This window comes from Ranitomeya variabilis, chromosome 1 (genome assembly GCF_051348905.1).
Source record: "Ranitomeya variabilis isolate aRanVar5 chromosome 1, aRanVar5.hap1, whole genome shotgun sequence".
Taxonomy (NCBI): domain Eukaryota; kingdom Metazoa; phylum Chordata; class Amphibia; order Anura; family Dendrobatidae; genus Ranitomeya; species Ranitomeya variabilis.
The window spans coordinates 392908682-392931837 of NC_135232.1; the positions used below are offsets into that span (position 1 = coordinate 392908682).

Consider the following 23156-nt stretch of genomic DNA (forward strand, 5'->3'; position numbering starts at 1 on the left):
GTTTTTCTTTGCATCCTGAACAATTTTCCTGGCAGTTGTAGATGACATCTTTGTTGGTCTACCTGACCGTGGTTTTGTTTTTACTGAGCCCCTGATTTTCCATTTGTTAATCACAGTTTGAATGCTGCTGACTGGCATTAACAATTCCTTGGATATCTTTTTGTATCCCTTTCCTGCTTTATACAGTTCAACTACCTTTTCCCGTAGATCCATTGACAATTCTTTTGTTTCCCCATGGCTCACAATCCAGAAATGTCAGTGGCTCGATGAAAGATGCAAGTGTCTGTCTGGATCCCAGAAATAAAAGAGAAACGAACAGAGGTATCACTTATGCGCTGCTGAGATGGAATATCCTTAGAATAAAAACACTTATTAAAACAGGTTAAAAGTAAATTCGTTTCGAGGTCACGCAGGACCTCTTCATCAGGACAAACCATCAGGAAGGTTTGTCCTGATGAAGAGGTCCTGCGTGACCTCGAAACGCGTTTACTTTTAACCTGTTTTAATAAACATTATTATTATCTCAGCAGCGCATAAGTGATACCTCCATTTGTTTGTCTTTTATTCCTGTGGTCGTCCTCTTGACCGGTATCTGTGCAGCAGCTGTTATATGCCGTTTGTGTTGCCAATCAGCAACTCAGCAAGGTGAGTGTATCTCCTCTTTTTCCTGACTCCCCATTGTCATCGGTTAAGACCCTATTGCGCTTTTTCTTTCCCAGTTTTTATTCGTATTGGATCCCAGAAACTCTCTCAGCTTTTATGCACACACATTGACTACAAGCAAACAGGTCACAGGTGAGGATGTTACCTTTAGTAGCCATTCAAACCCATTTGTGTCAACTTCTGTGCATGTTATCAGGCCAAAATCACCAGGGTATGTGAACTTTTGATCAGGGTCATTTGGATGTTTTGGGTTGTCATTATGATGTAAAAAGAGAAAACACAGAAGTTTGACAATAAATGGCTTCACCCAACTACTAACCATGAGTGGAGAAAAAGTTTTGGTGTTATCATTTATATTCTCTGAAAAAAGGCTAAGAAAGCAACATTTCTGCCGGGGTATGTAAACTTTTGAGCACAACTGTGTATATATATTGTAGCATAGTGCCTACTACGTGTCTTGGGGGACACTCGCTTGGCACGGGATTAACGCACTCAGGTACGGTTTTCTATCAAAAACACAGTCTTTTAGGTTTATTTCGCACAACATAAACCACATCCACAGGAACTTAATAACAGCTTGAACAGTATCTGGACATATTCAACTTTACCACAGTTCGTCTCTGACCCCGGTCAGCATTACACACGGTTTTCAGACCGTTACCCGTTGGCAACCTTCACAGGTTCCTGGACACCCCTTGGCCTCAGAGGTGCCCAGACACAATGTCTCTCTCTTCCTTTCACTCTGACCCCGGTCAGTACAACACGGTTCCTTCCCGTTACCTGTGGGTGCCGCACAGGTTCTTGGATACCTCTCTTCCTTAGAGGCATCCTGCAGACATTCACACTCTGTCTTTCCTTTTCTCTGTCCCCGGTCAGTACAACACGAATCTCCATTCGTTACCTGCCATTGCCGCACAGGTTCTCGGATATCTCTCTTCACCAGAGACATCCTTCCGACATTCTCACTCTGACCCCAGTCAGTACAACACGGATCTCCATCCGTTCCACAGCCTGGTCTGTGCGAGGTCCAGAGCCCCTGCCATGTGCTCTCCAGGAAGCCGACACTCCCAACACATGGGGCTCTCTCCAGGACCTTCCAGCACAGACCATTCAGATCCACACTCAGAGCCCATGTGACCAGACCTCAGTCACATTATATAGTACTAACCACTCCCACAGGTGGGAGTGTGTATGTGTGGCTAGATTGTCCCGCCCATCTCACACAACTAGCCTAGTAAGTCTCCCTTACCACTATACAAACTCTTGAGGGACTACAGGTCCCAGGACAACAACATTGCATCAGACTTACCACACAGACTCCCTCTGCGACACATATCGGCCATTCACAACACTGCCAGTCACTGTTTTACCACGACTATAATGATAAATATGCCTCCATGCATATCCCAAGGAGCACACAGAGCGCCCCCTAGCTGCCACAGGGGTCACTACACCACAATATGTATATATATATATATATATATATATATATATATATACCGACTTTGCAAGTTTGCTGCTTTTTATTGTATCAAATACCTAGTTCATGGAATAAAATGTAATTTAATTAATTAAAAATGTTACAATGTAATTTTCTAGTTTTTATTTTTAGATTCTGTCTCTCACAGTTGAAGTGTACCTATGATAACTATTTCAGACTTCTTCGTCCTTTGTAGGTGGGAAAATTTGCAAAATCGGCAATGTATCAAATATTTATTTTCCCCATTGTCTACAGTATATTGTTATAATGGGCCGTGTCAATAACGTGTTGATGTTACAAACCGATTATACCACTTTAAGGATATGTGATAAGGATAAGACGTGGCACAGCTGTGTAGGTGCTCAAGTAGGGTCCCAAACCAGAAATATAGTATAGTCAACTTGGCACTCAACTTAATGTTCAATAGAACAATTAAATGCGGTTCAGAGATAGTACATCAATTTCACAAACGTTTCGGTCATATGGCGACCTTCTTTTTTATGTTACTTTAATACCTGATGGATACCATGTATTTACCTATATGTTTAGGACACTGAAGAAGGTCGCCATATGACTAAAACGTTTGTGAAATTGATGTACTATCCCTGGACCGCATTAAATTTTTCTATCGAACATTAAGATGAGTGCCAAGTTTATTATACTAATTTAAGGATATGGACATACGACCCATGTTTCTCTCTTGAAGAAACAATTGTTGTAAAATGTTAAGTGATGCAATGTGAACTGTGATGTATAGTGTGACTTGTGATGTACGTTAAAGGTGTTCGCTGTACTGTTAGTGTGTGTGGTTTGGCCAGAGGGACATTTAGAGTTAACGGTTGGGACTAGCCCAGGGTAGGAGAGTCTGAGCTGCAAAGAAAGTGACAATTTCCTGTGAGAGATGCAGATAGGGCCTGGAGTGCATAGTGAGTGGAATGAAAGGTCCAAGGTGAGCATTGCCACATTCTGGAGTGACCCCAAGTGAGAGGAGACCGAATAAAGGGGATGACGAGATCCAGAGCAGAAGTGACTAAAACAGAGTGACGGGTCCTGGGAGAAGACGTCTAGGAGAATGGTCTAGAGTTCACAGCTTGCAAGGTAATGGGCCTAGACAGGACTGAGTACGAGAGACAAATAAATTGTCCCGGGCTGAAACTTCAGAGTGTCAGAAAGCTTGAAGCTACGTTCGGCCATACTGGCACCTAAGGGGAACAGAATCGGAACAAATTCGCTCAACTCTAGTAGTGAGAAAATAGTGGATATAGAGGACCACTAGAGAGAGTAAAGAGGAAAGGAGAACAATAGAGAAATGAAGGAAGGAAACTGTGTGGAAAATGCTTCAAGTTGTAAAGGAAACGTTCATAAGACTGTGTATATATTCCCTACCAAGTTCCCATTCAGTAAAAGGTATATTTTCAAATGGTGGACTCTCTCACTGAACTGCCCAACATCTGGTCCTGGCAGACCAGCAACATCCGTTACATGCGCCCTCACAGCACAAGTCCACACACCCAGCCAGGACCGCCCCGGGCCATGTTACACTGCAGTTTATTCTAATACCAAATTATTTCTTACTGACACTTTGAGGGTTAAGTGGTACATCACTTATGTCAATAAAACTCAAGATATAGTGTATAACAATTGGCGCTTCAAGTTCAGCATACAGAATTATAGCACTCTGCATGCCAATCTTTAGGAATTTTAAGCAGATGTTCAGTTTAAAGCCAGCATTGTCAGACTTGTAACTCTGAAAGAAATGTTTATATAATTTTCTTCTACAGTATGTCCTGGTCCTTACATGACATTTCAACTTTGGAGACTCTGGTGACAGATTCATTAAGGTGTTTGTGCCAGAATTGTGATGTAACAAAACCTTAAAAAGTCGCAGTATTTTTGCGCAAAAGCATTTGCTGTTTACGGGCCGGTCCCAGCCAGCTACTCCAATATTGGCATAGCATAGGGGGTGTCTATGCCCGCCTGTCAAATCATGATAAGTTACGCCACTTTGGTAATGTACCTTACTGCAGAAATGTAGAACATTCTAGGAGGCAGCAACGTCTGTCTTAATGAATCCGCCACTTTATGTTTTCTTAGGCTGGAACTACACTAATATAGCGAAGAACGTGGGAGTGGTACACGGACACTTACCCCAGATTCTTTGGGGGCACAGAATTTCACTCCTACCACCATCAAATGTTCCAAGAGGACTATCAATAACAACCATTCCTTCTTGGAGTAGCATATGAGCGTAGTGAGTGCTGCCCTGTGACCAACCAACTGTATACCGTATATACTCGAGTATAAGCCGACCCGAGTATAAGCCGACCCCCCTAATTTTGCAATAAAGAACTGGGAAAACTTATTGACTCGAGTATAAGCCTAGGGTGGAAAATGCAGCAGCTACCGGTATATGTCAAAAATAAAAATAGATACCAATAAAAGTAAATTTAATTGAGACATCAGTAGGTTAAGTGTTTTTGAATATCCATATTGAATCAGGAGCCCCATATAATGCTCCATGCAGTTCTTTATGGCCCCATAGATGCCCCATATAATGCTCCATGCAGTTATGGCCCCATAGATGCCCCATATAATTCTCCATGCAGTTATGGCCCCATAGATGCTCCATATAATGCTCCATGCAGTTATGGCCCCATAGATGCCCCATATAATGCTCCATGCAGCTATGGCCCCATATAATGCCCCATATAATGCTCCATACAGTTATGGCCCCATATAATGCTCCTTCCAGTTATGGCCCCATATAATGCTCCATACAGTTATGGCCCCATATAATGCCCCATATAATGCTCCATATAATGCTCCATGCAGTTATGGCCCCATATAATGCTCCATACAGTTTTTGCCCCATAGATGCCCCATATAATGCTCCATACAGTTATGGCCCCATAGATGCCCCATATAATGCTCCATACAGTTATGGCCCCATATAATGCTCCATGCAGTTCTTTATGGCCCCATAGACGCTCCATATAGCATTGTGCCGCATGTAGTGCTGCTGCAATAAAAATAAATCACATACTCACCTCTCGTCGCTGCCCGCTGCTCCTCAGCATCCTGTCTCTCCTCACTGACTGTTCAGGCAGAGGGCGGCGCGCACACTCATACGTCATCGCGCCCTCTGACCTGCACAGTCACTGTAAGAGGACGGGAAGATGGAGCGGCGCCCGGCGAATGGAGCGCGGACAGGTGAATATGAAATACTCACCTGGTCCCGGCGCTCCTGACACTGTCCCTGCCTGTCCCATGGTACCGCAGCTTCTTCCTGTAATGAGCGGTCACCGGTACCGCTCATTACAGTAATGAATATGCGGCTCCGCCCCTATGGGAGTGTTGTCCATATTCATTACTTTAATGAGCGGTACCACGTGACCGCTGAATAGAGGAAGAGCTGCAGCGAGGGAGACCATGGGACAGCGTTAGGAGCGCCGGGACCAGGTGAGTATGCGACACTGCTCTCTCCCCCTCACCCGCCGACCCCACTGCCGACCATGACTCGAGTATAAGCCGAGAGGGGCACTTTCAGCCCAAAAATTTGGGCTGAAAATCTCGGCTTATACTCGAGTATATACGGTAAGTAAAGTTTAAGGACTGTTGTATTATTTAGTTTGCTGCCTTCAGATGCTCCGCAGAGTGCAAAAGTCAAGAATTTGCCTTTGGCTTCTGTGCTCTGCATAGGCAGACCAAGATGTCAAAGTTCTAGTATAATCAAATAAGCTTTCCATCTAGGTGACTGCTTGTGCAGAGAATAGCAGCTTTTTGTCAAACTCAGCCCAACTGCTGCGCTGTGCATAGGCAGAAACTTAGGTGACAGAGGCTGATCAAGCCAGCGTTGAATATTATCATGGGCTGTACTGTGCTTCCCCATAGCATGCTGCCTCTCCTCTCACTTGTAATTTTGTGAGAGGAGAGATAGACACCCGCTGTCACAAATTTAAAAAAGTGTAACATGTAAAAAAACAAAAAACAAACACATACGTTAAATGGAATGTTACATTTTTACACACTTGTTCTTATCCTTAGGCTAGAGTTAGGATCAGGCCTAAGGTTGGCTCAGGTGTTGGGACTAGGGTAATAAATTAGATACGTTAGACAAAGTTTTTTAAAAGTATCAACGTATAACTTTTTATTTGTCAAATTTTATGTCAGATTTCAGCAAAAAGCATAAAAAAATAGAGGACCCAAGGGCAAACTATAATTACATCAGTATTTTTGTCAAATGCAATACTTGTGCATGGGGGATAAGGGATTCAATGCTGATAGTCCACTGCTCAGGGGAGGCAAAGTGCTTGCCTTGCACCGGGTGCTGCCAACCTCTGCAATGCCGCCGCTCATATACCTTATGTCTATGAGGCTGTAGAGTTTGGGTCCGGGACTCGCGGCCGCTTTGAATCTCGTTGTCCTCACATGAATTGTTTTTGCAGTTGTGTGTAGCCAGCCTTATAAAAAAAACAAAACAATCCTCTTTTTAGTTTGATAATGATTCATTAGGTTTATGATTTTTCTATCTTGATAGGTCATCAGACTATATTTTAGAGGTTGTCTGATACTTTTATATTGATGGCCTATTTTTTAGGATAGGCTATCAATATCTGATTGAAGGGGGGAGGGATTTGATACCTGGCACCCCTGCCAATAAGCTGTTTCCGGCGTCATCGAGAAGTGCTAAGTCGCTCCCTATTTATTCACATCTGTGGCCCTTATGCAGTTACTGAGCTGTGCAGCTCTACAGTTGAGCACTTCCAGCCGACACCAGGAACAGCGATCGGCGCGGAAGCCGATTATTTCCCCCACAATCAGATATTAAGGATAGGCCATTAATGTAAAAGTCCTGGACAACCCCTCTAAGCTTATGGCAACTATCTCTTCCGCCTATCCCATCATGAATACTTGCCCTAGCGTTCATGATTGCTCGTTGGCAGTGGCATATCTCCTGGAGAACACAAGGATTGGGCATTTGAAGTCAAAGTGCATGGTCCTCATCTCCCCCAACATCATCTGTCAGGGAGAGCCCCCCTTCACACATCACATTGTCAGCTGGTCACACCGATTACTCCAGGTTTAGACGATGTTAAGCTAATGTGTATGGGGATCTTTAGTGTAGTCTGTACTTTTACCACCTGTGTCACTATGATTTCTTCATAAATTGTAAGTTTTCGTGACCATGGCCCTCATTTCGACATGTTTATAATATGATTAGTATTAAAAGGAACATTAAAAGAACCATTTTAAAGTTCTTTTCCTATCTTAGAAAGGATATTGTCAGATAGAGCTTGTGAAAACGAGCAATTTACTGCTTATTAAAATTTGCATCTGTTCTTGAGATATAAACACTTTTCTTTTGTTTACAGCTTGTTGCCTAGGTGACGGACTACCGCTGCTCTCTAGCTTGTAAGCACTTCACTGAAGTTTGCTGAGATTAGGAGATAACGGCGTGCTCCAGCTTCAACACAGTGCTTACGAGCACAAGCTGAATAGAAAAGAGCTCGTAAGCACTGTGTAAGTTCTGTTGTCTAGTGGTCAATCTCAAGACAACAAGCTGTAATCAAATGTAATGTATTAATATCGCAAGAGCTGCTGAAAATTTTGATAAGTAGTAAATTGCTTGTATTTACGGGCTCTATCTGACGATATCCATCTATGAGATGGGAATAACCCTTTAAGGGAATGGGTATAGTTTATTTTAGTTTAATTAATTAAAACGTGTGTAAAACCGAAATATTATGTTTGCCCTTTTTTTAAAATGTTATAGCTAGTTATTTTATGTTTATCAAAACTTTTTTTTGGAGGGCGGCCATATTGGAGACAACTATTGCCTTTCTGCATTGGATACATGTAGCGTATAGCATGGTGTGCTTTATGAGAGTAATGTCTCGCTTATTCTCAGCTCTCGAATGTTGGATTGTTTCCCTTTTTATATCGAAGAACTGCACATGACAAGTATTTGGATAAAAAGGATAAAGTATGGCTGGAAAGGCCAAGGGGAGCTTTGCAATAAGCTCAGCACAGAGCTGCATCCATCTGGAGCATACAAAGGCTGAGTACATGGTAGAATTTACTAGATTTAATATAAAGGCATAAAAACTCCAAATCCGGCCTGCCTCCTTCTGTATATCAGTGAGCTTATGACACGCTACCTTGATGTCTGTCAGTGCAGGCACTTCCTTCTTCAGATGCTGCGGTGGCGAGCTGGCTTCCTTTCTCTGCTCGCTTGTGGTATATTTTCAATATGAGTCAAACCATCAGTGTTTGCACCATAGTCTTCTCCTCAGTCTCCTCACGCAGCCATTTTGAAGGACACCTGTCGTGAGTCTGTACGCCAATGAGCCGCTTCTCGGAGAGGTATGTCGGCATATCAGCCAGTTAATAAGGCTGCTTTACGCAGTCGTCTTAGTAGCAGATGTGTTCCCACAGAGGGACGTTCTCCTTCCATCCATCGCCGAGTGGATTTCAGAATAGATTCATGCAGTGAAGGGCATTTTCTGCATGGTTCCTGTCATTTGTTTCAGATTGTTTTTTCCTGTTCGTTGCGTCATCAGTAGTCTGTTTTCTTTATCCTTGTGGAATAATATTAAGCTTTGCATTACTTTATGCGTATGTACATGTAATTAAGAGTTATCTCACTGCCTTCTCTGGTGTCAACATCTAAACGAAGATGATATGAACTCTTTAGGTTTCTAAAATGAGAGGCAAATTTTTTAAAAATGGCAATTTTAGACTTTTATGCTATGTTCACCCTTCAGTGTGTGCATTGGGAACATCAAATGTATTTTTAGACCCCTAACCACCCACTAAAAGTCAAAAGAGTTTTGGACTTTGTCAGGGGTTCTCTACCTTTTGATTATTGTATATTGGGTCTTTCCATGTGGTGATATTAAGGAAAAATAGTAAAAAATCAAAATGGGAGCGTATGTGCAACATGTTATGATATGCCTGTGGCATACGTTAGAGCCTTTCATCAGAGATGCACATTGGAAAATCCTCCTGGTGTATACCTCAGACAGAAGGCCTGAATGCAATGTGAGCAGAGACGTATTATGGTACAATTCTTTTCTCTTTCCGTAGCCTCCGTTTTACGACACTGTGGATCCAGTAGATTTTGAAAACTATCTAATGACACATATGAACAGCCACAATCATGAGCTTCTTCAAGATCTTGGCGATTTCCCTGAAGATGATCTGGACCTTGTAGCTAAACCCAAAGACTGTAGAACACTTCAGCCTTCTCTACCTGAAGATGGGTATGTATGGGGAAGACCAGACCAATGACCATTTACTATAGGACATTGTTCACATGAAATAACACTTAAGGTACCTTCACACGAAGCGACGCTGCAGCGATAGCGACAACGATGTCGATCGCTGCAGCGTCGCTGTTTGGTCGCTGGAGAGCTGTCACACAGACCGCTCTCCAGCGATCAACTATGCCGAGGTCCCCTGGTAACCAGGGTAAACATCGGGTAACTAAGCGCAGGGCCGCGCTTAGTAACCCGATGTTTACCCTGGTTACCAGCGTAAAATCTAAAAAAAACAAACAGCACATACTTACATTCACGTCCCCCTGCGTCCACTTCCTGACTGACTGAGCGCCGTACAGTGAGAGCAGAGCGGTGACGTCACCGCTGTGCTGCTTTCACTTTCACTTTGCGGCGCTGAGTCAGAGGAGGAAGCCGACTGCAGGGGACGCAATGTGAGTATGTGCTGTTTGTTTTTTTTACATTTTACGCTAGTAACCAGGGTAAACATCGGGTAACTAAGCGCGGCCCTGCGCTTAGTAACCCGATGTTTACCCTGGTTACCAGTGTAAAATATCGCTGGTATCGTTGCTTTTGCTTTCAAACACAACGATACACAGCGATCGGACGACCAAATAAAGTTCTGGACTTTATTCAGCGACCAGCGACATCACAGCAGGATCCTGATCGCTGCTGCGTGTCAAACGAAACGATATCGCTAGCGAGGACGCTGCAACGTCACGGATTGCTAGCGATATCGTTATAATGTCGTTTCGTGTGAAGGTACCTTTAGATATTTGGATTTTGTCATCACTTTGGTATTCATTCTGGAAGTGTATGAATAAATGAAGAACTGGCCTTTACATTTCACCCTTGTCAGTAGGGAATGTTCCTACACAATCTTCGGCTGAGTACACACCGCGCTCCACGGTTGTTTGATGGCTTCTGTCCAGGGCTGTTATCTGAATCCCTGACAAATGGAATTCAGATGTTCCCCTTATGGAGCCATTCATTACAATGAAACAAATTGACTTCAAATTGTGTCTGTTTGTGCTTCTTTGAGGTGGTCTCTGTCTTTTAACAGAGGCACAAGAGCATAGTTGACCACTAGTGATGAGCAAATATACTCGTTACTCGAGATTTCTCGAGCATGCTCGGGGGTCCTCCGAGTATTTTTTAGTGCTCGGAGATTTTGTTTTTCTTGCCGCAGCTGAATGATTTATATCTGTTAGCCAGCATAAGTACATGTGGGGGTTGCCTGGTTGCTAGGGAATCCCCACATGTAATCAAGCAGACTAAGAGATGTAAATCATTCAGCTGCGGCAATAAAAACTAAATCTCCGAGCACTAAAAAATACTCGGAGGACACTTGAGAGTGCTCAGGAAATGTCGAGTAACGAGTATATTCGCTTATCACTATTGACCACCATCTTGTGCCTGTCTAAAAAGATGGACACCACAGCAAAGGAGCACAAACGAGATAAATAAGAAGTTGTTTAGTTTCTCCGTTAGGCCAAGTTCATACAACCATATTTTCGATCTTCCGTGAAAAAATTGACAGCACTCAGACCGATGTTAATAAATTTAGTTGTTCAGATGTGCGTTTTTTTCTGGACCAATTCTACACATGAAAAATATCACGGCATGCACTAGTTTGTTCCATTCCTTCTTTAATCCTATGTGTGCGCAAGAAAAATCAGATTATGTACAGATCAACAACCCGGCATGCGCATTTATGGACATATTGCAATGTTTAAAGGGAACTTGTCACCTGTCACCAGTTTTCTCCGATATAACCTACGGCCACCACCCTTAAGCCCCATGTGACATCATTCTATAATGATGTACTGCTGTACATATAACTCCAATTCGCTGTGCAAGGCAAAAAAAACACTTTTTATTGTACTCATCTGTGGGGCGGTCCAGTCCAATAGGCGTTACTGGTCTTGGTCCGGTGCCTCCTCTCTTCTTGCTATGCACTCCTCCTTCTGTGTTCTGTGTGGATGACGCGTCCTACATCATAGACACAGTGTCCCACTTCTCGCTTTTGCGCAGTTACACTTCTCTCTGCCCTGCCGATGGCAGAGATAAGTACTGTCATGCTCAGGCGCTCTTTTGACCTTTCCTGGCGCATGTACAGAACAGTGCTTTGCTCTGCCCTCAGCAGGGTAGAAAGAAGTGTGACCGGACCACCCCGTAGGTGAGTATAATAAAAGGGCTTTTCTTTTGCCTTGCACGGCGAATTGGAGTCATGTGCAGCATTATAGAATGCTATCACATGGGCTGAAGGCCATTGATCATAGGTAATATCGGAAACAAATGATGACAGGTTCCCTTTAACATATGAAACTGAATTTGGTCTTTTAAAGTATTAACAGGTGCTGATGTATAAAAACAGAGGCCTTACGTGTGTCACATGGATGACAAATGAGATTAAAAACACATGTGTTTTCATACACTCGCCTGAATTTGGCTCTGTAGAATTGTGTTGCTCCGCAGCTTTTTAACAAGAAGCAAGATAACAACCAAATATTTATTTATTCGTGTATACATTTCCAGGAACAATAACAAAGTAGCATCACAAAAAATAGAAAAGATGCTCCAGAATTTTTATTTTTTGGGAAATTAAAATGTATACTTATAGGGGTATTCGCATCTCTAAGATCCTGTCCCAATAAGTAGTAGGTGTAATTTTAATAATATTAGCAAATACTTTGAATTAGAAATATAGTATAGTTCTTCTGATTAGCTGTGTCGCTTACCCCATGTGCAGGTCATTGTAGTAGCTTAGGTGTCCATTGTTTTGACCACTCATAGTGACAGTTAGTCGTAACCATGGATACCTAAGCTAATGCAATGCCCTGCACATGAGGTAAGCAAAATAGCTTATTAGAAGAACTGTACTACATTTCTAATTGGAAATATTTGCTAATATCCATATTATTACACCTTCTACATATTAGAGTAGGACTAGCATCTTTAAATTAAATTAAAATATCATTAGAGCCAGGCCCCTTTAAAGTTTAACAACCTTGCCACTATGTGCCATGCATGTACAGTGCATGTCTAGTGGACCTGAGCCATATCAAGAGGCATCTGTCAGTAACAGCAGTGACCAAAGCTTAGCTCCAGTTGATGCATTGTAACTTTTAAATGCCATTGTCAGTCGCTGACAGTGACATTTAAGAGACACAATAGGGGCGGGGTTCTGATTCGGGCACCCTTCGAACATGATCACAGGGTGCCGATGGGTTGACATGGCAGCTGAGGACCTACTGAAGGCCCTCATGCCTATCCTCTTTGTGCTCCCATAAAGCCCATTTTGTGTATATGCTGCAATACAGTAGTATTGCAGCAGTAATTATAGCTCTGTGTAATGAAATACGGCAATATTGCAGTGTATAGAACAAGAAATTGATGGCCGATTCAAGTTCCCAACGAAGACAAAATAAAGTTAAAACTTTTTTTTCCCCTGCTTTTCAGTACATTATATGGTAATATGAAGGGTTTCATTCAAAACTACTTTTTCCACATAAAGAACAAGCTTTCATACAACTATGTGGACAGGAAAATAATGAAAAGTTTTGGCAAAGGAGTGGGTAAAAAATGCCAAAAAATGAAGCAAAATTGGGTACTGCAGGAAAGGGTTAAAGAAGTTACCTTAAGACAACTATAGAGTATGTAAAATAAGCTGTGAAAATTACTGACCACTAGAACAAAGTGGAACTAGGAAAGCTTAGTGCTGAGTCTAAGGGCTCTTTCACACGTCCTGATATTTCCGGTACCGGAAAAACCGGTACCGGAGATATCCGTGTCCGCATGTCCGTGTGCTCAAGTGGCACATACGTGCGGCATCCGTGTGCCCCCTGAGGACCACACGGACCGTGCAGGAGAGACAGCGCTACACTAAGCGCTGTCCCCCCCGCATGTGGTGCTGAAGGCAGAATTCATCTCTTCTCCCCCGCCGGAGAGAAGAGATGAAACATCATTTTTTTTTTTTGGGGGGGGGGTGAAAAATAAAGTTTGCATGTGCCCCCACGTCCCCCCCCCAGTGCGCCGCCTGGCCCCTTGCCGCAGAATATACTCACCTAGCTCCCGCGATGTCTCCTCTGTCCTCTCCACGCTGGCAGCTTCTCCTGTGTGAGCGGTCACGTGGAAGCGCTCATTACAGTCAGTGAATATTCCCTGACTGTAATGAGCGGTCCCACGTGACTGCTCACACAGGAGAAGGGGCCAGCGCGGAGAGGACAGAGGAGACATCGCGGGAGCTAGGTGAGTATATTCTGCGGCAAGGGGCCAGGCGGCGCACTGGGGGGGGACGCGGGGGCACATGCAAACTTTATTTTTCACCCCCCCCCCCCAAACAAAAAAAAAAGAAAAAAAAAAGATCTTTCATCTCTTCTCTCCGGCGGGGGAGAAGAGATGAATTCTGCCTTCAGCACCACACGCGGGGGGGACAGCGCTTACTGTAGCGCTGTCTCTCCTGCGGGCGGTACGTGCACACGGAGGAGAGTGCACACTGTTCTCCGTCTGCACGTGTGCTGTCCGTATTGTGGTCCGTGCTGCCGGTAGAAAACGGACATGTCGACGTGTTTTCAGCACGGACATACGGTCCGTGTGAAAACACGCAGATGTGCATAGACCCATTCATTTTAATGTGTCTACGTGTGTCAGTGTCTCCGGTACGTGAGAAAACTGTCACTACACGTACCGGAGACACTGACGTGTGAAAGAGGCCTAAGGGCGCAGTCAGACGGCCGTATGACACGGACGGCGATCACATCGCAATGCTCGGACTGGTCGTCAGCTGCATAGAAATACATGCTGTCACGCTCGGGTCAGGAGAGCCAGCGGCCAGTCTGTGCAATCGTCGTCCTTGTTATACAGCCGCCTGACTCGGCTTGTCATTTTATATACAGTATGTTCTGTTTTCAAATCTAAACCGGCAAAATCCATTAATCTCACATTTCTTGGTAACATTTATTTTGTCAGGGCTGAGCTGGATCAACATGTCAGGGATTGCATTCAGATATATCTACGAGACTGGTTGATTGTGAACAGAAAGTAAGTACATGCAGTTGTGAATCCATATATCGTTCAGTATATATTCTGCCATTTATATTAAAAAGGGCTGATAATTGTCGAGAATTTCAGACAAGTATGAACTACTGATTGTTACAGATGTTTCATTGTAATATGCAAAAAGAGCGCCTGCTCAGCAGTGACGCAGGTCTCCAGCCGCGAGATTTGCAAAGAGCCGGTAGTAATGGCTGGCTGAGTTCTGCATCACCGCTTCCCCCCTGCAAAGCATGCCATATAATATGATCAGTGGTAAAATTAGCAATACCTCTATGACTAGTCACTAATTAGGATATCGTGACCACAGTTATCAAATTGATTTTATGGAGATTCAAAAATCCATAAGCCACGAAAAGGGCTTGTTTGGACGTACATAAAGAGTTCAGTAATGGTATAGCATAATAAATAAACCAGTACTCACCTGTTAAAACAGTTGCCCACTTGATTTTTATTGTTACTAATGTCTTTGGACCATGATTTTGTGTCACTTACTAATATATCCTTTTTTTTTACTATAGGATGCACTTTTTAGCAAGAAAAATCTTGCTAAAAAGTGTGTCTTGTAGTCTGAAAGCAGCTTCCTATGATCAAGGAGAATGCTAACACAGTGTCCTTCATGATCACTGCGAGAAGTATGCAGAGGCACAGCTCTGTCCTTCAGCGATGTATCTGAATGAATGGTGCAGTGCCAGAGAGGGAGCCATCAGGACCTGCACATCACTAGAGCTGCAGAAATGCTGCAGGTCCTGACTACCTAAAGGACATTTCTGGGCATGTGATCAGTCACATGCCAGCAAGGAACTTCAACATGTATATAGTACAGACCAAAAGTTTGGACACACCTTCTCATTTAAAGATTAGTACATTCACACTGAAGGCATCAAAACTATGAATGAACACATGTGGAATTATATACGTTACTTAACAAAAAAGTGTGAAACAACTGAAATTATGTCTTATATTCTAGGTTCTTCAAAGTAGCCACCTTTTGCTTTGATGACTGTTTTACACACTCTTGGCATTCTCTTGATGAGCTTCAAGAGGCAGTCACCGGGAATGGTCTTCCAACAATCTTGAAGGAGTTCCCAGAGATGCTTAGCACTTATTGGCCCTTTTGCCTTCACTCTGCGGTCCAGCACACCCCAATGGATCTCGATTGGGTTCAGGTCTGGTGACTGTGGAGGCCAGGTCATCTGGCATAGCACCCCATCACTCTCCTTCTTGGTCAAATAGCCCTTACACAGGCGGGAGGTGTGTTTGGGGGTCATTGTCCTGTTGAAAAATAAATTATGGTCCAACTAAATGCAAACCGGATGGAATAGCATGCTGCTGCAAGATGCTGTGGGAGCCATGCTGGTTCAGTATGCCTTCAATTTTGAATAAATTCCCTACAGTGTTACCAGCAAAGCACCCCCACACCATCACACCTCCTCCTCCATATAAGGACTAGAGAAGTGGACCCTCTGGGTCACGGCTACAGAGCCCCCGAGGGCGAGCGGACCAGGTGGTGCCACCCCCTGTACAGGGAGCGTTAGGGACAGGCCCAAGGAGGGTGAAGCTGCAACTGCCGGAGCCAAAGGGACGACTGAGTTTAGGACAAATGGAGAAGAGAGGATAGAGGAGGGTCGGAGCAACAGAGGAGACCAAAATGGTGGAGGCACAAGACGGGCAGAGGCAGTAAAGACAAAGTACTGACCGGTAAGATGAAAACACACGTTAGACGGGACACGACTAGAACACAGGACTGGTAGGTATGGCAGGATCACCGGACTGGCAGGTACGACCGGAAACACAGGACTGGCAAGAACGGCAGGACTGGAAGGCAAGGCAGGAAACACAGGACCGGCAGGAACGCAGGACTGGAAGGCACGGCAGGACTGACAGGAACAGCAGGAACACAGGAATGGCAGGAACACAAGGCTGGAAGGCACGGCAGGAACAGCAGGACTGACAGGAACGGCAGGAACTCAGGACTGGAAGGCACGGCAGGAACGGCAGGACTGACAGGAACGGCAGGAACTCAGGAACGACAGGAACACAGGACTGGAAGGCACAGCAGGAACGGTGAACAGAGATAAGCAAGAGTCACAGCAAAGGATGCAGAGACTGGAGCCAAAGAACCTACGGAGATGCTGGCAATAAGCCAGCGAACGCAATAGACGCAAAGGCGTCTAAGCAGGGCAGACGCTGGGGAGAAATACCCGATGGGCGCCACCATATTGGAGGCGGAGCCACCGGGTTACGACCTCCCAGAAGGCTCAGCGACGAGAGGAGCGCGTCTGCGCATGCGCGGACCGCAGAAGGGACGAGCGCCGGAGAACTTAGAAGAAGGAGAGCAGGAAGGAGCATCGGGAGCACGCTGGCCGGACAGGTGAGTATGAAATAGCGGCGTAACACTCCATGCTTAACAGTGGGAAACAGGCATGTAGAGTCCATCCGTTCACCTTTTCTGCATCGCACAAAGACACAGTGGTTGGAACCAAAGATCTCAAATTTGGACTCATCAGACCAAAGCACAGATTTCCACTGGTCTAATGTCCATTCCTTGTGTTCTTTAGTCTCTTCTGCTTGTTGCCTGTCCTTAGCAGTGGTTTCCTAGCAGCTATTTTACCATGAAGGCCTGCTGCACAAAATCTCTTAACAGTTGTTGTAGAGATGTGTCTGCTGCTAGAACTCTGTGTGGCATTGACCTGGTCTCTCATCTGAGCTGCTGTTAACCTGCGATTTCTGAGGCTGGTGACTCGGATAAACTTATCCTCAGAAGCAGAGGTGACTCTTAGTCTTCCTTTCCTGGGGCGGTCCTCATGTGAGCCAGTTTCTTGATGGTTTTTGCCACTGCACTTGGGGACACTTTCAAAGTTTTCCCAATTTTTCGGACTGACTGACCTTCATTTCTTAAAGTAATGATGGCCACTCATTTTTCTTTACTTAGCTGCTTTTTTCTTGCCATAATACAAATTCTAACAGTCTATTCAGTAGGACTATCAGCTGTGTATCCACCAGACTTCTGCACAACACAACTGATGGTCCCAACCCCATTTATAAGACAAGAAATCCCACTTATTAAACCTGACAGGGCACACCTGTGAAGTAAAAACCATTCCCGGTGACTACCTCTTGAAGCTCATCAAGAGAATGCCAAGAGTGTGCAAAGCAGTCATCAAAGCAAAAGGTGGCTACTTTGAAGAACCTAGAATACAAGACATACTTTCAGTTGTTTCACACTTTTTTGTTAAGTATATAATTCCACATGTGTTAATTCATAGTTTTGATGCCTTCAGTGTGAATGTACAATTTTCATAGTCATGAAAATACAGAAAAATCTTTAAATGAGAAGGTGTGTCCAAACCTTTGCTCTGTGCTGTGTATATCCATCTATCTATCTATCTATCTATCTATCTATCTATCTATCTATCTATCTATCTATCTATCTATCTATCTATCTATCTATATATATCAGAAATGATGCATTGGGGATATATTGCACCAATTTTACCTCAAGGTGGCTGCGAGGTCGAGGTAGACCACTATCACTGTGCATGGGAAAGTCCCTAGATTCACTCTTGTTGGGCTAGAATACACACACTTACCCATGCATCTACATCTTATAATGTGTAACTTAGTCTAGCCTCGGCCCTCATTGGATCTTTACAAACTACAGAACAAATATTCCACAAGCTCTTAAGAGACTTCTTTACTGTATATTGGTGGCTTCCATAGGACAATTCTACATGCATGGCTAGCACCTAACAAACCTACACTTTATGTGATTTTGGAGAAAATAAGTTCTCACTCAGAATGTACTGGCTAAATGCATATTTACAGGAGAAGACCCAAGTGAAAAAGTTCTTTCAAACATGAGAGGGAATCATACAATTATTACCAATGCACAGCAATTCCGAGATTCCTTACATAATAATACATAGTTTCCTGAGCAGGGTCTAAATGGAGCTCTTTCTCATTTTCCCTTTTTTTCCTTACCTCACTGGTTGGGATGACGTTAGTGATAGGTGAAGTCCATGCATTCTCTTCTCCCGCACCCCCTCTTTTTTCCCAGTACTTCCATTATCCTTATCCCCCTTCACCCTTGTTATATCCTAGTGGGCTTAGTCAGAAAGAAAACTACAGTAACCTGCTCACACGAGATTATTATCATACCAGAAATGTACTTGGTCTATCAACATCCTCCATGGTCTCATATGACCACTGATGTCTTGTTAAATGAGAACACCATATATAGATCTGGATACCACTGGCTATGCGAGCTGGAACTATGATCACCTACCATATCTTATCTCCCCAATGTCAGCCCCTTCTCTTTCCTACTCTTAGGTTTTCCGTTCAATACACTTTCTGTGTTTGAAAAATAATGTTGAAAAATGTTCAATAAAAACTTGAAAAAGATAAAGTGGCCAAGCTCTGTAATTCATTTGCCAATCCAGCTGCCATGGTAACGTTTCGTGTACCCATGAGACCTCTGCAGCCCATCACTGGTCGCAGCGGATTACCATCCTTGCAGCCTTTACGCATAGACGGACGCTGCACACTCTAGCTTGATAAAAACCCGAATATATGTCAGGGTTGAAACATTCCTGTTCATTTATCTACTTGTGCTGACGAAATAATAGAAACCGATCACTCCTGGAGTGCCTGGATCGGCGGATTACTTAACAGGTGAGTATAGGGTTTTTTTTATACCATTACTTCTTTCTGACAAAATTTTATAGGATCTTACAAAACACTTTTATATTTTTTCTATACTTTTAGGACACAAGAAAACTCAGGTACAAGCAACTTTAGCAGAAGTGGCTCTAGAAAAGATTTCCAAAAAACTCTTCAAAAACAGATATTTGAGTCCGATGAGTCAGAGACTAGGCAAAATGAGCAGGTAACATTTTTCGTGCAGTATTTTGTAGATTCAGTTAAAAATTATTCTCCTGCCACAAAGCAAATATTTTGGATTTCTAGTAGCCAGTCAGTGTGCACTCCCTTTCTGTATTCATGATGTACTTTTTATGCACACAATATAATACCCTGATTGTCTTGTGTGTTTTTTGTAGACTGACGGGGGTCTTGTAATGAGGTTGTCTGGTGAGTCTGAAAAATCTAGCAATACTCCCTGTGAATTCGACCTTCGTGGCCTAAATCCAGAAAGTCGTCTAAATAACCTTCTCCAACTTACAAATGTGGATGACTTGGAGAAGCAAACTGAAGAAGCTCGTAAAGCCAACAGACATGCTGAGATTTTTGCCCTCAGTCCACCAATGGATGAGGTATAAATGTGTTCCAATTACTTCCTCATCCTATATTATATATTTTACGTTATCTTTTATCATCTTCTTCCTGTTTTTTATCTTTTTTTTCCATACATCATTATCTGTTTATGTTTTTTTAGCCCCTGCCATAATTCACTTATCTGTCCTCATTGACAGCACATGTACTTTCTACTGAGCTGAGTGTGCATGCATGTGTATTGAGGATTTGGGATTGATAGTTCTCAGACAACAGTATTCTAAGGTGTAGGGGCACCTTAAAGGGAACCTGTCACCCCAAATTCATATATGAGCTGCGGCCACCGGCATCAGAGGCTTATCTACAGCATTCTGTAATGCTGTAGATAAGCCCCCGATGTATCCTGAAAGATGAGAAAAAGAGGTTAGATTATACTCACCCAGGGGCGGGTCAGCTGCGGTGCGGGTCCGATGGGCGTCGCGGTCCGGGGCCTCCCATCTTCTTATGATGACGTCCTCTTCTTGTCTTCATGCTGCGGTTCCGGCGCAGGCTTAGCTTGTCTACCCTGTTGAGAGCAGAGCAAAGTACTGCAGTGCGCAGGGAAAGGTCAGAGAGGCCCAGCACCTGCGCACTGCAGTACTTTACGCTGCCTTCAACAGGGCAGACAAACTACGCCTGCGCCGGAGCTGAGGCAGGAAGACAAGAAGAGGACGACATCGTAAGAAGATGGGAGGCCCCGGACCGCGACGCCCATCGGACCGGACCACAGCGGGACTGCCCCTGGGTGAGTATAATATAACCTCTTTTTCTCATCTTTCAGGATTCATCGGAGCTTATCTACAGCATTACAGAATGCTGTAGATAAGCCCCTGATGCCGGTGGCCGCAGCTCATATACGATTTTTGGGGTGACAGGTTCCCTTTAACTGTGTAAGGTTAGAGCAAGGTTCCTGCTGAGTGTTTTCTTTTAAAGCCCTTTTTATGATAACAAAAGTTAAGCATAATGATTATTCAGTACATTTTGGCCCTAATGCACACTACACATATTTCAGGAGGATACTGTGGAAATACGCCCTATACCAGAATGTCCAAAGGAACATATGGGATACAGGATAATGGTCAAGCTGCATACGCTAAGGTATAGCATAAAATATCTATTTTTGGTTCATTTTTATTTATAAATATCTGTTTTGGAATATCTTGTATTTGCCTTTTATAAGATGCTTTATCTTGAGAGTTTTGCATATTTTAGTATTATATAATATGCAAATTAGCTCTCCTCCAGAAGAAAGTATCCTGTCTCTCTAGTGCCACCTATTGGTAGACCCTATACTTTCCAAAAAGTATTATTTAGTGGCTAAGCTGAGTTTACATATAGTCAACAAAACATTAGTGTGACCTCTGGTGGCCCATGTTAAAAAAAAATTGTAGAGAGACTCACACAAGTTAGTTGTTGTATGGGTTGATCTGTCCAATCACATTTACCAACCCACTTGTAAACTAATGTATCTCAGTGCCAGAGTCTGTTACAATCACTTGAGTATGTCATGACCACTGGACCCTTGGTGCCTGTGGCTGTATTACTGAGCAGATTAATATATAGATTAGTGGGAAAGGGTTCTGTACAATTTATAACTTATTATTATATCCCTTTTCACTATGATCTTAGGAGACCAGTGATTGACAGCCATCTATGTATGCAGACCTATACAGTGATAGCTGTCAAGTTACCATGTAATACTGCCCCTAAGACTGGTTTCACGTGTCCATCAAACAAAGACCGTGCTCGGATCAGAAGACCCGGCCCAATTGCTGGATCTCCTTATCTGAACAACCTCCTATATGCCTATGAATAGAAATAGAAATAAGAGAATTATTTTGCAGGACCTTGGTACAGCTGCCAAGTCAGTACTCTGTTACCCTTTGATGGGAGCCCTGCAAATTTCTCCTTAGGGTCATGCAGACATCTGTGGATCTTGGTCAGATAATGGATTGCAATGAACAGACTGACCCTGAGCTTCCTGATCCGAGCGGGACAGCTTCCTAGAAATATATGAAGCTGGTGTGCTGCAGTGAAAAGATCCGCAGCCAATCCATTCATTCCACAGCTGTTTGCATGAGACCTTATCTGATTGCATCTGCGGCTCCTCTTTTGAGTAGTCTGGCTAGTGTGACATCGTGTGTCCATCATGACGCAATGATGATGTTGCGCCAATGAACATTTATGTACTTCATGAAACTTAACTATTTTTTCTTCCCCTTTTTCTAAACAGATTTGACATTGACATTGAGCCAGTGTTTGCAACTATTGCACTTTATGACTGTAGAGAGAGAAAAAAGGTAATAAAATGTAGTATACTGGGAGATGTCATGTTTAAAGCTAATTTAAACTGCACTAGAATGAAACAAATATATCCATCTGTTTTTTTTGGGGTAGGGGGGTATATTTTTTCTGGCAAAACAACCTACCTGCGCTGACCATAGTAACCACTCACGGGTAAGCCATGAATCTGTGTAGTTAAGAGGTCTGAGGTCAAAAGCCAAGAGAGTATGTCATGGACAAAGGAGTGAGGCAAAGGCTTAGTCATGAAACAGTCCGAGGTCACAATTATTCCAAGACGGTAGCAGATCACAACAATAGGGTTATGCAAACGGATGATCAAGACAAGTCCAAGGTCCAGCAGCAAGATCAGAATACAAGACAAGGAGCACAGAGCAAGCACTCACCTCATGAGCATAGCTACAATTGCCAGGAATAAAAGGCTGAGAGCTGGTTGGATAGCCAGGTAATTACTCTGGAGAAGAGACAAGTCACATATGGATGATCCTGGTCGTGATTTGACTGCTAAACTCACTCCAGACACTTAGGGTATGTGCACACGTTGTGGATTTTGCTGCGGATTGGCCACTGCAGATTCACAGCAGTTTTCCATGCGTTTACAGTACCATGTAAACCTATGGAAACCAAAATCCGCAGAGCACATGCTGCGGAAAAAGCACGCGGAAATGTAGTGTTGTTTATTCCGCAGCATGTCAGTTTTTTGTGCGGATTCCGCAGCGGTTTACACCTGCTCCATAATAGGAATCCGCAGGTGTAAAACTGCAGGTGAAATCCGCACAAAACCGCAAAAAAAACGCTGTAATTCCGCAGGAAATCCGCAGTGCTGTTTACCTGCGGATTAACTAAAATCAGTCCGGAAAAATCTGCAGAGTAATCCACAGCGTGTGCACATAGCCTGACAGTTCAGCATGCTCCAGCATCTGATTGGATGGCTGAGCTGTCCATCACCATACCAACAGCTCAGCACACCCCATTCCTAGATAGGACGGCAGAATTGTCACTCACCTCATCCAGACACTCAGGAGAAATCGTGACACCTGCATTATGCAAGTTATCTGATTTATATCATATACAAAAAGCAATACTTGTCATAATATAATGTGCAA

The 23156-nt window shown here is 43.6% G+C and overlaps 1 protein-coding gene across 6 annotated transcripts in view; it reads left to right on the forward strand.

The window, feature by feature from the left end:
* Window positions 1-23156, forward strand: part of DOCK8 (dedicator of cytokinesis 8) — a 259998-nt gene that overhangs the window by 45948 nt on the left and 190894 nt on the right. For 5 of the 6 annotated variants that reach the window (XM_077249094.1, XM_077249095.1, XM_077249096.1 and 2 more), the window contains exons 3-8: window positions 9230-9405; window positions 14392-14463; window positions 19246-19366; window positions 19539-19751; window positions 20762-20847; window positions 21983-22049. In XM_077249094.1, coding sequence (XP_077105209.1) covers window positions 9230-9405; window positions 14392-14463; window positions 19246-19366; window positions 19539-19751; window positions 20762-20847; window positions 21983-22049 — 735 coding nt within the window. Of the gene's footprint in view, window positions 1-8416; window positions 8507-9229; window positions 9406-14391; window positions 14464-19245; window positions 19367-19538; window positions 19752-20761; window positions 20848-21982; window positions 22050-23156 lie in introns of those variants that run through there. The other variant, XM_077249099.1, reaches the window with a different exon arrangement.